The sequence below is a fragment of the Phocoena sinus genome, chromosome 13 (genome assembly GCF_008692025.1).
Source record: "Phocoena sinus isolate mPhoSin1 chromosome 13, mPhoSin1.pri, whole genome shotgun sequence".
NCBI lineage: Eukaryota > Metazoa > Chordata > Mammalia > Artiodactyla > Phocoenidae > Phocoena > Phocoena sinus.
The window spans coordinates 24,906,526-24,922,295 of record NC_045775.1 but is presented as its reverse complement, the minus strand read 5'-3'; the positions used below and the strand labels follow the sequence as shown (position 1 = coordinate 24,922,295).

Below are 15,770 nucleotides of genomic sequence, written 5' to 3'. Positions count from 1 at the left end.
TGTGCCTGACTCCTTCCATGAGTTTGTTTTGACAACAGTGAAAAAAAGAGTTACTATTTTTTATTTAAATCGCATCAGATTGGCCATGTCAGAATACCCTGCTTCACTAAATGGTAACTGTCATCATCACCATCATCAGACCATCCTCTCCTCAGTGCTGCTGTGTTCCAGCTCATTCTGTCCTTTCCTAGTAAGGGCCAGGGAGCCCTGGGCTGCACTGAGCAGTTAAGGGAGGCCAGCTAGGGATAGCTAACATTGAATGGGGTGTCCCAAATCGCACATTGCTGTGTGGAGGGCCCATTACTGCCTCCAGAGGTGTGGACAAAACTCCCCTGGCGGCTTTGACCTTAACCCTGCTATCAGCTTAATGCGTCCGGCACCGTGAGTATCCAGGAATTCAGGGACCCGTGGAAGCAGCTGATGCTCTATCAGGTAAGAACAAGTGTTCACCACGCCTCCCACGGGACAGTGCAGAAATGGCAATTCTGCAAAACTATAAGGTACCCCTCTCCCTTTCAGCCCTTTCTACCCAACCACTCACCTAATCTTCCCTAATGTCCTTTTAGTGTTTCCTCCTTTCTCTCCGGAACTCAGAGAGCCTGTTGCAATAGTCTTCTGAATTTTTAACGCGACATCTGATCACATCGCTTCCTTACTAAAAATTTTTTGAGACTCCCCATGGCCGTCAGTCGAGTTCACACTCTTTAGCATGGCATTTAGAGTCCTTCATAAATTGGCTCCCTCCTACTTTTCCAATCATTGCTCACAACTCTCCTCCCGTCTCCTGAGTCATAAGGTTGGAAGCCCTTCAAAGTTTGGATGGTGTGCCCAGATTAGGCATGTTTACCTATACCAAGACTCTCCATCCCCCGTAACAGAAAGACCGCCCACTCTCACAAAGCCTTAAGGAGAACTGGGAGAGGAGGTGGGATCCTGACAGGGACCCCCTGCCCTATTCTCGTCTAGGCAGCCGGGCCTACCGGTGGAGCCTCACAGTCAGCAGTCCTGCCGCCTTGACGCTGGGGTGTGAGGGCTCTCAGGCGGGGCTTGGAAACGCCTGGCTTCCTTAGCCTTTGGTGTGGGCTCTTCGCAGGAGGTTTTCCACAAGCAAGACACTAACTTCTCAGGATGCCTGAACTGGGCCCAGCTGCGGGCTGCCATGAGGGACACAGGTAGGCCTGGAGGCGGGTGGGGAGGTGATGCTGCAGGGCGCACACCAGGCAGGGGATGGGGCGGTGGGGGTGAGTGGTGCTGGGCAGGGTGTGGGGCGTCCTGCAATCTTCTAATGAGTAGGGTTACTCCCCAAGTTCAGAGGCCCAAAGACCAGGATCCGTGAAGAACTAAACCATCACAGCTAACATTTATTGAGGGTTGGCACATGTATACTCGCATTTAATCTTTGCCAACACCCTGTTCTAATCCCCACTTCACAGAGGAAGAAATAGAAGCTCAGAGGAGTTAACTTGCCTGGGGCTTAACTCCAGGACTCCCAGACTCCAAGGCAGATGCTCTTGACCACTAAGCAGACTGCCTCCTGCCTTCAAGGCCAGTAACCCATGTGATAAAAAGATCCTCATGCTGGTTGCCTAGGGGACGGGGATGGAGAATGGAGAGACAATAAAATTAATAGGCTAAATAATTGAAAAATTCACAATGAACCACGTAAAAGAAGATCTTAGGCTGTTAGGATTCAGGTCCCGGAAGTGGAGGGACAATTTAAGGGGCCTCAGGTGGGAGGGGAGCTGGATATGAGGTTGCCGGCACCCACGGTGCGGACCCTTGTTCAATGCAGGAATCGTGCTCAGTGATGACGTCTGCCAGCTGACGCTCGTCCGCTACGGTAGCCCTGACCTCCAGATGACCTTCGTCAGCTTTGTCCGCTTGATGCTGCGTGTGGAGGACCTGCAGGGTGAGCTGGGGGGAACGAGGGAGGGCCCGGGCTTCCTCTGCTGTCCTCGTGGATTGCCCACCTGTCCCCAGTTCAAGCACGAGAGAGGACTGCTGCCAGTGCAGGGAGCTCTGGGGAACGCTGGCTCTGTGCCTGTGAAACCTAGCTGCATCTACCCGAACTAACTTATAAAGGAGAAGCGTTCTGAGTGCCCTTCGTTCTGCTGAGTGCACGATGGAGCCCTGTATTCGTGGCACTTATTCATTTGTGCATCAAATATGACTGGGCGCCCACTGTGTGCCAGGCATATGTGAAGGTGCAAGTGTTTGTTGAATGAATGAGGGTGATGCACTGAGGAGAAAATAGCTCTGTGTCTGACACTGGCCGTCTTCCCCTTCCATTCAAGCTGCACAGATTTACTGAGCACCTGCTATGGGCCAGATGTGGAGACACTGGAGTCTGGAGTTGAATCATCTGCCCTTTCTGTCGAAGACACATCCTCCGTTTGGGCTGCTTAGAAAGAGACTAAGAAAAGCTGGGGTTTCTTCCTTGACCTCGGATGTTCAGTTTATGGAATAAGCTTCTAAGATATAGGGACCCTCAACGTGTATCTACCCTCAATCACTCCCATATTTGAGTGTGAAGGTGGGATGCAGGTGGAGGGGCAATGGTTAGAACTTCTGAGCCCATACCCAAGCACAGATCCCCAAGGACACCTGATCCCAAGCAATCCTCCCATAGCGACATACTCCGCACTGAGAGAGCACTACAGCCATCAGAGTGGCACCTGACGCAGGGCAGCTCACAGCTTGAGCAGAGGCTCCTAGAAAGCAACGTGCTATCATGGCAAGAGAGCTGGACCGAGACCCAAGGTGAAGCCACAGCGCCCCTCGTTACCACCTGTGGGACTGTCAGCACATCACGTTGCATCTCTGGGCCTCAGCTTCCCTGTGTGCGAGATGAGCTGGCTGGGTGATGTCTAACGTTCTCTCCAGGTCTGACCACCTCTGGCTCCTTGAGGAGATCCTCAAGGCCATCGAGGAGGCCTACAGGGAGTGGCAGCCAACTTGCTGGAATTTCACTCTGGGCTTTTCTGTGACCCCACCGGTAACTTCACCATTCTCATCTTCATCATCACCAGCATCACCCTTTTTATGGAACTGGCCTGGGGAGTGGTTTCCCCAGAGGTTCCCCCCATGTGAGTTAGAGGGACCGTTCATCACACCCACACAAAGCTGTCAGACAAATGGGCCCATAAATGTAAACATGTAGACTATGCTCTATTGGATCTCTGCTACCCAGTCGGCCCGCACACCTACACACTGCTGTCACGGGCACGCCAAATTGAATTCCTGGGGGAAAATTGCATTGAGAATTGAACATAGAATCAGCCTGCATCTTGGCTATCATCATTCACAGGCACCAAGGGAAGTCAAGGTTGATTATATTTCAGGTTGATTTATCCTTACCATGGGATGGTGTGGTCCTTCTGGCTAAGCTCTCCATAAATGTCCTGTCTGGCTTCCCGGGAGTGAGGGGGGAGGAGGCCCCAAGTCCTGCGTCAGGCTCTAGGACCTGGTGACTGAGAAATGAAGCATCCTTAACTGAATGTCAGAGATGGGTCTGAACAGATCATAATTTTCTTCCTCATTATTCCAGTGGCTGATGACGACTCTGCACTCCTGAGAAGGCTGGACGCTCATTGGCCCTCACTGAGGACTCTGCATGTGGCCCAAGGGTGGCCTTTGGTTGAGACCAACCCATGCTCAACCCACCTACAGTTCTTCAGGACTGTGTCTCCAGCCCTCACCTTCTCGTCTGGTAAGATTTCTTTTCTGCAGATCTCCCCTTTGGACGGGCAGCATACAAAGAGGGAAGCAGCGAGGCAGAAAGATTGCCTTGGACTTGTCAAGACCAGCTCTCTTTCCCTGTGACCACGACCTTGTCACAAGCAGAAACGTCATCTAAGCAAGCTGATTCCAGGTTTGGTGTGCTTTCCTTTATACAATACTGACTCCACAGGTGTCCAACTTAAATGACCTTAGACATGCCGTGTTCTCACATTTGGGGTAATAGTCTAGGTTTCAAGACCTGAAGAGGGAATGATATGTTTGTAGGCATCTGTACCGGCATCTATAAACTGGTAGAGGGATAGGCTAACTTTTAACTGTCCGGGGGTGGGGCGGGGATACATTGAGCTTTTAAGAACACAGAAAATAACAGAACTGTCAGGGTCCAGGTGGGATGGGCTGTATCTGGCATCTGGGGTCACTGCGTGATCTTCTGCTGACAATATCTCCCGATGGTTGGATTTGGGGGGTGCCAGTGAATTTAGAACACCCGACTTCTTAAAGGGCTTCTGCATGTGATGGGTGTCAGTCTGTTTACCTGCCCTATGGGCTATCGGATCTGCTCCAAAGAAGAACAACAAATCCATGCTGCATTGGAGAGCTAATCAGCGGATGGTCGGTATATCCGATTTTTTGTGCTACAGTGATCCCTCACTTTCCTGACATCCCTACCAACCCAGAACCCAGGCAGAAAATCAGAACAATGGCCATTTCCCAAGGTCCATGCATTTTACTCATAAGTTAGCAACCCAGAACCATTCATTAAAATCCTATTTATTATTGTTATTATTTTAAATTATTTATTTATTTATTTATTTATGGCTGCATTGGGTCTTCGTTGCTCTGCCCGGGCTTTCTCTAGTTGCGGCAAGCGGGGGCTACTCTTCGTTGCGGTGCGTGGGCTTCTCATTGCAGTGGCTTCTCTTGTTGTGGAGCACGGGCTCTATGTGCGCGGGCTTCAGTAGTTGTGGCACACAGGCTCAGTAGTTGTGGCTCGCGGGCTCTAGAGCGCAGGCTCAGTAGGTGTGGTGAACAGGCTTAGCTGCTCCGCGGCATGTGGGATCTTTCCGGACCAGGGCTCGAACCCGTGCTGCCAGCATTGGCAGGTGGATTCTTAACCACTGTGCCACCAGGGAAACCCTAAAATTCTATTTATTATTAATTTACAAACTGTTCTAACAAACATGACTACCTGGTTTCCGGGTCCATAGGAGACTAAAGGAGGAGGTTGAATAGGGGATAAAAGGGTGTCCATTGGCAGAACTAAAGGAAGTTTGACAGCCTGGTAGACGGGCAGTGCGGGAGGAAGGAGCACTTGAAAGGGGCACTTTCAAAGCATAAAAACCTTTATTTATTCCAAATGATAAAATGTGAAGTGGTTTACCGTAAAGTGCCATATGCACTAATACATGAGGTATTACTGATTTTGTAAACAGTCATCATATAATTATAGTCTTTTAAAGATTTTTATGTCTATTTATTTGTCATTATTTCTCTCTTTCGACCCTGCCATTTTAAATATTTGGTTTAGTTAAATTATTATTGCTTTGCACCGTGAAGTCCATTTTGCAGAGTTTTGGGTGATGGGAAGTTCGTACCGTTATTCCGTTCATCACACTTGTGTGATGGTTTTGCTTGGTGCAGATGAGATCTGCATTCAAATCAATTAATTCTGATAAAGCCCCCCGTTTGGCTTCTTGGTGGTGGTCTGAGCTGCCCTCCTGTCCCTCGTGTGTTACCCTCACCCCCCTGAGTTTAGGTATCACTGTGGCAACTCACAGATACCCTGTGCCTTGCCAACCTTCACTCCCACAGATTCCCTCTGTGCCCCCCCAAAGCTGAGTACTGGAGATGAGGGGCAAAGCCATGTCACCACCCACATATCCCCTCCCCATCTTCTGTCACCCCAGGGCATGGGGGGCAAGTAAGGCTCTAGGACAGGGTAGACCGTTCAAGGGTCCGGATGAAGTTATGCTGAAGGTGTGAGTGGTGGACATCAGTGATTTCCAGAAGTTAAAAGCCAGGTGATTATCATGACCAAGACAGGTGGAAAGTCTGCATTCCAGAAGCCCAGCAACGGAGGAGCAAGCAGTCAGTCCTCAGGTGCCAAGACAGGTGAGTCAGGGAGTCCAGAAGCTAGGGCTGTCTAGAAGTCCAGCCCAGGCAGGCAGAGCACGCCTGGGGGTCCCGTCCTAAGCCTTCAACTCTCAGAAGAAAAGGACTCTAATTGCTAAAAGGACAGTGCAAGAGGGGACTAAAATACCTGCCCTTTATTTATCCTTGCTTTTCTTTTTTCCTTTCTCTCATGTTTTGTACAAAAACTTAGTCACCAGAGAGAACCTTCTAGATACCAGTTAAGGCCCAGGGCAGGGCAGTCAGCAGCTTACTGTACAGAGCACTGCTTTCCTTCTGTTGTCCCACCGGGTTAGAGAAATGATTTTAGCCTCCAGGATTTCTAAGCTAATGTTTTCCCAATGAAATATATGTTTTAAAAGATTTATAATGGACAAAAAGGAAAAAATTAGTTTTGTGGATCCTAGGTAGGTAAAAGGGGGCCAGCTCTGCCTGGCTTTGTGGAGGAGTAAGCTGTGTGTCCAGCTCTTGGGGAGCTCTGCGAAGACAGCCCTCTGGGGTCACTGGCCCCAGGACCTGAGTTACCAACGCTCTCCCAGAGTCCCAGAGACTGAAGGGGTACAAAATCCAACAGGAATGAAAGTGAGGAGAGGTTGGGCAGGAATATTCTAGCTGTATGACATTGGACCTCAGGTTACTCATTTGTAAAACAGAGCCCAAAATGTCTACGTTACTGCGTCATTATGAAGATTAAATAATGCTGGTATGCTGTAGGCACTCAGTAAATGAAGCTGCTCTTTCTTTCCTTAGGCAGGACAAGTCTTTCTTTACAACCATTATTATTTAGTTTTGTTTTTAAAACACAGTCACTCACAACGACCACTCCTCTGAAACGCCCAAGGTTTCATACCCCATTTCTACTTTCCTCTTCTTCCTCTACTTCCCCTCTCTGAACCTATCACTGCTTCCTTGAAGTGTGGCCTCTGGAGGGCACCCCTCGTCTCCAATGCCAGGCACCTGCAAAAGGGGCCATCTTGTTATTAAAGCTCCTCTCACGTCACACAGACACAGGCTCTGCCCTCCACTCACCTTGAACTTCAGAAGCAGGAGAAGGTTTACTCGTCAGAGGCCCAGGTTGTCAGTGAGGGCTTTTCTGGACCACAGACCAAGCAACTCTGGAGACCATACTGACCAGCAGTTGTTCCAGAAGCTCTGTTGGATCATTTAGATGTGACCTAGAGCTGACCTGACACTAGGAGTGAGAAGGCCTGACAAGTGCACAGCCATGGCAAGGAAGCGGTCACTCTCTGTTAGACCGATGTCCTCACAGTGGTGCTCCATGCTGATTGGCTCAGCTGGTTTGCACGTGGCGCTGAGGCCCTGGCATGGTGAGGCCAGCTGGGCAGTGGGATTGTATCCCCTCCACCTGTCCAGCCAGCCAGCCGTTCAAACATTCACCCATCCATCAGAAGACATGTGTCAACCTCCTATAATGCGTTGGGCACCGTGCTAGGCACTGGGGACACAGTCGTAGTTTACTGGAGTGACAGCTGACGGACAGATGGTCTGAGGCGCGCTGTGATGGGGATGCACAGGGTGCTGGGGAAACACAGAAGACAGGTGCCCAGGCCAACCTGAGAGGGTCGGCGGGAAGCTTCCTGGGGGGTGATGCGTGGCCGTCTTATAGGATAGAGGCACTAGATAAGACAGTAAAGGGAGAACGGTGAGGTTCCAGATAGACGGTGCTGCACGTGGAGAAAAAGTACACAGAAGCAGGGAAGGGAACGGTGTGTTTGGGAAACAGCCATGGTTCCGAGGGGCGGGGCTTCGCTCTGTCGTGACGGAGCCGGTGAGCGAGTTCGCACAGGCAGGCAGGGGCCCAGCAAGTTCTGTCATGGCATCGGGACCCTCTCCTGAGGGGCTGAGGCAGCAGCCATGGCCTTCAAGCTTGGTCATGAGACGTTCAAGCCCTTCCTCTCCACCACTGTCAGCAGGGTGCAGGCAAGGACCTCAGAGTCCTAAGAACTGAGTTCAAATCACTGATTAGCTCAGGGGTTACTTCGGAACTTCGCCTTTTTGAATCTCTACAGCCTCGTCGATAAGACGGCGAGAAACATGCTAACCTCACAGGGTGAGTTTCATGAGACAAGATCTGAGCGTGTCTGGCATTGGGCAACGCACTTCAGAAAGTGTGAGCTCAAGCCTGATCTTTCGGGTTGGGGGCGGAGCACCTTCCTCCCCACATCTGTGGCATGTGCTGCGGATGAGCAGACACTAGATGGCGCCCTGTCCCCACTCAAGGGCTCCTTCCTGGGTGCTGGACTGCAGAGGACAACTTCAGCCCCGGACCTGGGAAACCCCAGCTGATTTAGGGTCCTGACAGCCTGACTCGGAGCAAAAGGCCCCCTTCAGCCCCACATGGACTCACTCCCCTTTTCTTGCCTCCTTTTTCTGCTCAGGTTTTAATTGATGTACTGTACTTCATTTTACACAGCTCATTCATTTCTGAAAAAGAGCAAACTATGCTTTTAAGCCCTTGTTTCAAATGCATCTCTTTGATGATGCACTCAGTCCACTCACCCTTAGAACCCAGCGCCTGGCTTAGTGCCGAACCCACGTTTGGTATTAATTGAATGAATGAATGAATGCTTTTTGAAGTAATAGGTGAATCTTGTCATTTAAAAAGTCAGCATCTAATTGAGTTTCTAGGGGAAGATATTTAGTACATAACGTTTGCTTGGGGACAAACGACTTTCCTCTAACAGGGTCCCTCCGATGTTGCATAAGGTATAGTTTCACCCTGATGCCAAGCACTGTAGCTCTTCAAACCACCTTTGGAAAGCTCATCAGGCTCTCTCTGAAGACATTCTTCGTATCTTGACATTCCAGGGACTTGGGCATCATTTCCTCTCACACATTCAGAATTCGTCCTTCCAGAGGGATTAACCAGTTGAGGAAAGTTCCAGAGACTTTTGCTTTCAGGGTGGCAGTGGCAGCTCTGTGAGTAGTGGGAGGCGGCTGGTCCTGGGCCTGAAGGCCGGTTGTTAAGTCCTCATCTCCGTCCTAAGCCTCGACAGCTTCTCCGGCTTGCAGAAGGAAATGAGGCCAGAACAGGCAGGGTGGGGTGGCGAAAGGAGCAGGCCTCACCTTGGCAGGGAGTCTGGGTGTTTTTTGCTCTCCTGAAGAGCAATCCATGGGGCCTTAGATGAGTTCTCTAACTTCTCAATTCAACTGTTTGCAAAAGCTATGTGTGCACTTGGAGGAGGTTGGACTGTATGACTTCTGAATCTGCCTCTGGCTGGAGATAAATTTGCCAAGAGCACAGGCTGGGCTTGAAAAGAGACGCCTGCTGGAGTCCAGCTCCACCATTTACTAGTGTAAGTTACCTTTGGCCAGTTGCCAATGTATCTGTGGTCCGGAGGATGGTGTGGATCACGTGTGATCACGTAGGTAAGCTGCTTAGCACTGAGCCAGGCCTCTGCCATGGTTTACTGTGGACCCACAGGAGGGGCTGACTCCACTCTACAGTGGCCCCCCCAGGATTCCCCCCAGGGGAGAAGCTAAGTGGTTTCTGAACCAGGGCAAACCAGAGGCCATAAGGCTCTGATGCCTGAAACCCAAGCTTCAGTTCTGCTTGGAAAACATCAATTTCGGGGCTTTCGTACAGAGGGTTTGCTTGCCAGATTCATTTTCCTTTTGGCCGAATGAAAGGATCAAAATGATCTTTGTCTTTGTTTTGACTTCCCATTGGCCTCACATCAAGTCTCCCCCAGGAGGGAATGTCACCAAGCTTGACATTCCACTCACCCGGCTGGTGGCCTGATTCGCTCATCAGCAGTAATGACAGACGCAGCCCAGCTAAGGCTGCACAGCGGCAGCAGTGGCCTTACTCAGGCAGAGCGGGTGGACAGGTTGCGGGGCCCCAGGCTGGCGCCTCTGCTCTCTCGCCCTCGGTATTGCACACACTTAGAGAAGTAGGCCGGTTCAGGCCCCACAGCAAGGCTGGGCTGTGTGCTAACCCTCTCTCCCATTTTGCATGGTCCGGGGCTCACACGGAACATTCTTTTCCTGGTCTTTGGCTTCCTTGAGAAGGGAGGAATCTGAGACTATTAGAGTGCCTTGGCCATGTCTTTAATGATGGGAGGGCCGTGGAGTTCTCAGGAGGCAGGCACTCTTCCCCTGAAACTGCCCCTGCCTCTGGGTGGGGGAGGAGCTTCTGGAGGGGGGGAGCTGCAGGGAGGTCTCCTGGGGACTCTGGTGGCTGTGAAGGTGCAGTACGGTTTGCAGGCACCGCCTGGAAAGGGGCCTGGGAGATTGTTGCTCAGGGCTGCTCATTGCTGCCCGAGTGCATGTGTGTCCGACACCCAGGCTCCCAGAACTGATGGTATCTTCAGATCAGGCTATGCCAGGAGGCTCAGGAGCTGAGAGGAGAGGTCTGAATTCTGCAAGTCATACTGTGAAAGTTGGGGTCCTTAACGGAGTGAGAATGATCCAGGGGTGGGCTGGCGAAATGGGCAACACATTCGACCAGGAGCCAGATGACATGAGCTTACGTCCCCTCTTCCACCAACTGGATGTGAGGTCGTGTGGCCTTAGGAGTTTCATTTAACCTCGCTGAGTATCAGTGTAGTCATGTTCCGATTTGGGATGGTGACTCCTGCCTCCCAGGCTGGTGGCAAAGATTAAATAAGATTGTGAGCACGAGAGAGCTTTGCAAATCGTAAAGTAGGGTTCGTAGTTGGGGGTTACTATTCTAGTGGACAGACCTGGAGTCGTATGCATTTGCTGGATTATTTGAGGATATTTGATTCTGCTCTAGAAAATATGAGAAACCAACAAATAAGGGGGATAGATAAAACTCAGTGTAGAAGCACATGGCTTGAGAGGCAAGTCAGACATAGATAAAGAGAGTGAGATCACCACGTGAATTTAGGAAGGGATGGAGGAGCTGAGTAGGCTCTGAATATTCATGCTTTGCACTAAATATACATGAGGTACCTGAAGCATCAAATATTCAGAATACGTCAAACATACACGAGACCCAGGAGGCACTCAATCTCCAATCAGCCGCCCACTGGTGACGCCCACCTGATCCCATTCTAACCCCTAGAAATGCAGCTAACTGGCGAGCTGCAGCTGTGCCCTGCCAGCCCTGCCGGAGGCTCACTGATAGAGCACCTGTGTGGTTGGGCCCAGAGCCTTCGGTCTTTTGCTCAAAGCCTCAACTCTGGTGCTTGTGGGCACACCGTCAGCAGGAAGGGCTGATGTGGCAGAGGGACAGGACACCCGAGCATTCTGTAGCCCAGGACTCAGTGGTGTGGACCTTCCATAATATCCTAAGTGTGTTCACTACCCCGTCTCTCCCTGCCTTGCTTTTCCCTGTTTTCAATTGATCCAATCAACCACGTGAGCTGAGGCTCCTGCTTTTTGGTCCGCAAGCCCTTCTGTTTGGTGACTTGCTGGTAGAGGAGTCGGAAGACACCCGTGCAGCAAGGTAATTTCCCCCATGACACCTGGGGCCAGAATGGGGAGCTTGGGGCTGGGGGCAGGACGACTGCGTGCTTCCAACTCTGTAGCCTGGCTGCTGAGGTACGGGTGCCGTGTCTACACGCATGGTGGGTGGAGCGGGCCCCTCAGTTCACCCCTCCCCAGCAGCCCTCGTCAGGTGGGTCAGCTCCCACGCAGAGGGCTGAGCAATGCCTAAGACCACACATTGTGGAGAGGTTCCCAGCGACCCTGCCGCTCTCTCCCCTTGTCCTAAAAGGACAGAAAGTCAAGTGATTTCAGCAACCACCTGACAGAATCTCATGCTCTCCTCACTGGCCTGACCGGTGTTCCAACTTTCTCACCATCACCTTCCCATAGCCTCTTCTGAAAGTCATCCACGAGACACTACGTGTCTGAGCGCAAAGAAACCTGGGTCAGAGTCCCGCCTCTGCCATGTACTAGCTGTGGCATGTAATCGAGTCACCTAAACTCTGGGCCTCGGTTTCTTCATTTGTAAAATGATGCCTGACCAGGCACTTGTAACAGCTGATGTCTGTTCAGTAACCCCAAGCACAGAGAAGGCAGGTAGTTCTTTATTTTATTTTACTTTACTTACTCTATTTGGTTTTATTTTATTATTTAGATTTTTTTTTAAGAGTTCCTGGAGGACGTGGTACTTAGTTTGAACGCTCAGAGACGGATCCAGGGACAGAAGGGTGAGCTCGGTAGAAGGAAGGGTGTGGGAAAGGACGGAGTATTGAAACGTGGATTCGTCAGGAGACGGATGAGTGCTATAATGACAAGTGGTTGCAGCAGGATAGAGGCTGATTTGGAGAGAGATTGTTCCAGCAGCTTAGCAGCGGACAGATTGGCAGGAGTAGAAATGGGAAGGAGTTCAGGGATTGTAAATGACCTACCTGAGGTCCACAGGACGTGGTCGGTCCTCATGACTCAACTCTTTCCAGACCTCCCGCTCAGGTTTCTTAGAATCCCGGAAGGGCCTGATAGGTGCCTTTTCCTCCAAGTTGCTGTCATCCCACACCCTGGTGGCTGCAGATCAAGCCACTCTGGAAGGGAGGGGAGGGGAGGAGGCTGCCCCGTGCAACCTCACGTCGTCAGAGACCCAGACAAAGGCCAGGCTGAGCGTGTGACGGGGACAGGCAGGTGTGTAGAGACAGCTTCCCCAGAGCCTCAGGCTGCCCCAGCCGTCCTTCCTTGGGAGGGTCCTGCAGGAGGTAAAGGAAGAGAGGGAAGGAAGAGGAGGCTTCACGGGTGACTTCAGAGCTGCTTCTCACTCCTCAGTGTTGCCTCAGCCCTCTCCATGAGAAGGAATTTTGTTTCAGAAGCAGACGGGGCGTCACTGAACGAGGCAAGTCCCCTCCTAACTCCCACCCCTCTGACTCACACTGTGCAAGACGAGCCCTCCGGGCAGTGGTTTTAAAAACCCCTTTTTATTACCATGGAAACTTACTGAACGTTCAAGGGGCTGTTGGACTGGGGGCTTCCTTTCTAGGGGATGTGGAGGAAACCATCTTATTGTACGGGTATCAATCTGGGTCATATCAGGAGAGAGAAACCACACGGTAAGGTGAATAGGGGTCTTTTACATAAAGACTTTTTAACTATAACGGGGGATTGGAGTAACGAGAGACGGGGTAGTAAAAAGTAACGAGAGGGCTAAATGATGCCACAAAAGCAGATAGAAGGGCATCTGCTACCCCTAGGCCTGAGATAAGAAATAACTCCCTTTCCCCACCCAGAGCTGATCCTTGGTGGAGAGGGCGCGCTGTGGTTCCTGCACGGCCGAGAAGCCACTGGGGTGCAGGCAAAGCGGCAGACTTGCTGGAGAGCTCAGCTCTGGAACTTGCTCAAGTTCTGCCCTGCAGAACCTGCTGGAAATCTGTCCTCCAGGGTGCTAAGGAAAGCTGTTCATGGGACGGTGTCTCACCAGGGGCACTTTTCATGTGTACTTCCCTCACGCAAAATACTGAAAAGGTATGAGTTCGAGGGCCGAGATTTAATCAAATTAATCATTTTTACTGCTTTATCAGAGACATTCTTAAATGAAATTGGCTGTTACCCCCCTGTTCTCCTGCAAATGTGCGGTGGTGTAGAACATGATGGCAGGTACGGTTGGGGAGGAGTGGGCTGAATCTAAGGTGCCAGCTGTTTACCTACCACTGCTTCTGCATCGCCGCTGTGAATGTCAGCACAACAAGAAAGGACGAGAACAGTTTCGTACTATTATTCAAATAGTTTTGGCCCTGCAGGGCCCCTGAAAGGATCCTGAAACCACGGGGGTTCACAGACTACCCTTGGAGAACTGCTGAGTTGCTGGCTTGCCCAAGCCCCTAGACTAGGAAATAGGGGTAGAATTTAAATATTGGGCTCCTGGCCTCAAACCCTGTGCCATTTCCACCAAAACTGTCAGGGTTCCCAGTAAACAGCCCGCCTCTTCTTTGTCCAGATTTTAATAAGTTGAAAAATAAAATAAAACTAGGGTCCAAATGTCATCTTTTATTACAAATATAGAGCAGGTTGAAGGACGTAGCATCAGGTCTGCCTGGAAATAGACTGTGTGTGTGTGTGTGTGTGTGTGTGTGTGTGTGTGTGTGTGTGTGTGTGTAGGGCTGGGGAAGGCGTGGGGAGCATTGCCCAGAGAGACAGAGCCGAGCACAGGTGGTCTGCAGCCCCTCGCCCCCGGGGAGGTAGAGGGCAGGGCTGAGCTGACCATGGTCAGTTACTCCTAAGACAGAGGAGTCTTCGGCCTTCATAAGACAGGGAAGAAACCCAGCCTTAGAACAGGAGTCTCAGATGCTTCCGACCCTCGCATTCCACATTCGAGAAGTTTTCCGTCCACCCCATGTCTGTATCCTACCAGCCAAAGGCAGTCTCTGAGTAGCCATTTCCCAAGGTTTCTTGTCATTTCTCAGATATGTTCAGCACCCCTCCTTAATGCCTTTGTAACTTTCTGTATCCTAGATCAAAGGTAATCAGATGCTCTTTCAGACAAATAAAGCATGTTGGAAGTCCCCTTATTAAGAGGCAGTGAGGTTGAGGAAGAGAAGAGACCAGCTTCTGGCTGGGCCTCTGAGGGTCTGTATGGCGGTGGGACTTTCGCAGTTCAAGACGCAGCTGGTCAGATAACCCGGGTCAGGGCACCCGGAAGTGATCTGGGCAACTGGGTCCCCATCACCATGCTCATGTGCTTGTAATGTATCCTGGGAACTCATCCATCTGAAGGAGGCCCCTTTAGGGTGACCAGAGGCTTGTGTCCATCCTCCAAGAGGCACTACATCTGGGAACCTGGAAAAGCAAACAAATCATTAGACGGCTAAACAGACTTAAAGCCCAGGAAGTGAGACGAGTCTGGGCCGCTGCAGCACAGGCCTTTCTAGTGATTAAATCTTTGCGCTGCCAGGTGCGCGCTCCCGCTTTCCCCCGGTCGGCGCCCCGCAATGGCGGACAGCTCTGCGTTCCGGCTGCGCCCTGATCAGCCGTCAGTGACTTCCATCCATCTGCTTGAGCTTGTGTGACATCATCTTCAACGGAACACAGTTAGCGTTTGTAGCAGGCCGAGCTAAGTTTACAGGTCATTTTCTGTTGATTGCGTTTTTGAGCGGCTGCTTCTCTGAGTGTCCGAAGAGGGCCAGTAATTCACCAGTGTGCGCTCTCCCAGTTGCTCCCGCAGCCCAATTTACTCCGGGGAAGATTTCCTTTTCGACATTTGATCCGCGTCAGGAGTGTGGATTCCCGTTAGGTCTGATCAAAGAGATCCTCTGTGATTTGCCCTGCCCTTAAAGAGCCGCCTGTGTTGGTTTATTTCACTAATAGCTACTGCCTTTAATGTTGCTGGCAGCCTGTGGGAGCTTAGATTAATATCATTTAAGCCGAAAACAATAGAAAGTGTGCAGGGGCCTTAAGCAAGACCAACCTTTGAGTTAAGAGTTTGGGATTTTGAAATGGAAAGCTTTTCCACCTCTCACAAAGAGTTTTTTTATTTAAAGGCAAGTAAACAATTAGATGTTAATACGCATTTCGAAGTTAATTTTTTAGAAGAAACAAAACCTTAAAGATAAACCCCAGGTCTTTAACTTCAAGTGTGAATTTCTCCCTCAGAACCCCACGTTTGTGAAGTTTCATTTGGGGAGTATCTGTTCCCCGCAACTTGGTCTCCAAATGGTTTGTAAGAGCTCTCACTATTAAAGCCCATTCATAAGGGAAGTTGTCTTTAAAGGAGTTCAGTTTTGCTTCAAAACTGCGTTTCTTGATTGTTTACTTGGTTTAAAAGAGTGTACTCTGGGGTTTGGGTAATTGACATGCTGTAGAGGACCTGGTTAACCTCCTCAGTGTGTCTTACCAGTGGGACCTTACATCAGATCTCCTGGAGAGTTTTAATCACACAGCTCCCAGGGGCCTGGAGATCACCCTCTTCATTTGAACATATGGCACTTTCGGGGCATGACACGTTC

The 15,770-nt window shown here is 50.7% G+C and overlaps 1 protein-coding gene across 1 annotated transcript in view; it reads left to right on the top strand.

Annotated features, from left to right (window-relative positions):
- The window catches only part of CAPN14 (calpain 14), a 60,471-nt gene that overhangs the window by 27,051 nt on the left and 17,650 nt on the right, over nucleotides 1–15,770 (top strand). Inside the window, 4 exon segments of the mRNA XM_032652237.1 lie at nucleotides 364–432; nucleotides 1,094–1,172; nucleotides 1,793–1,909; nucleotides 3,548–3,709. Coding sequence (XP_032508128.1) covers nucleotides 364–432; nucleotides 1,094–1,172; nucleotides 1,793–1,909; nucleotides 3,548–3,709 — 427 coding nt within the window.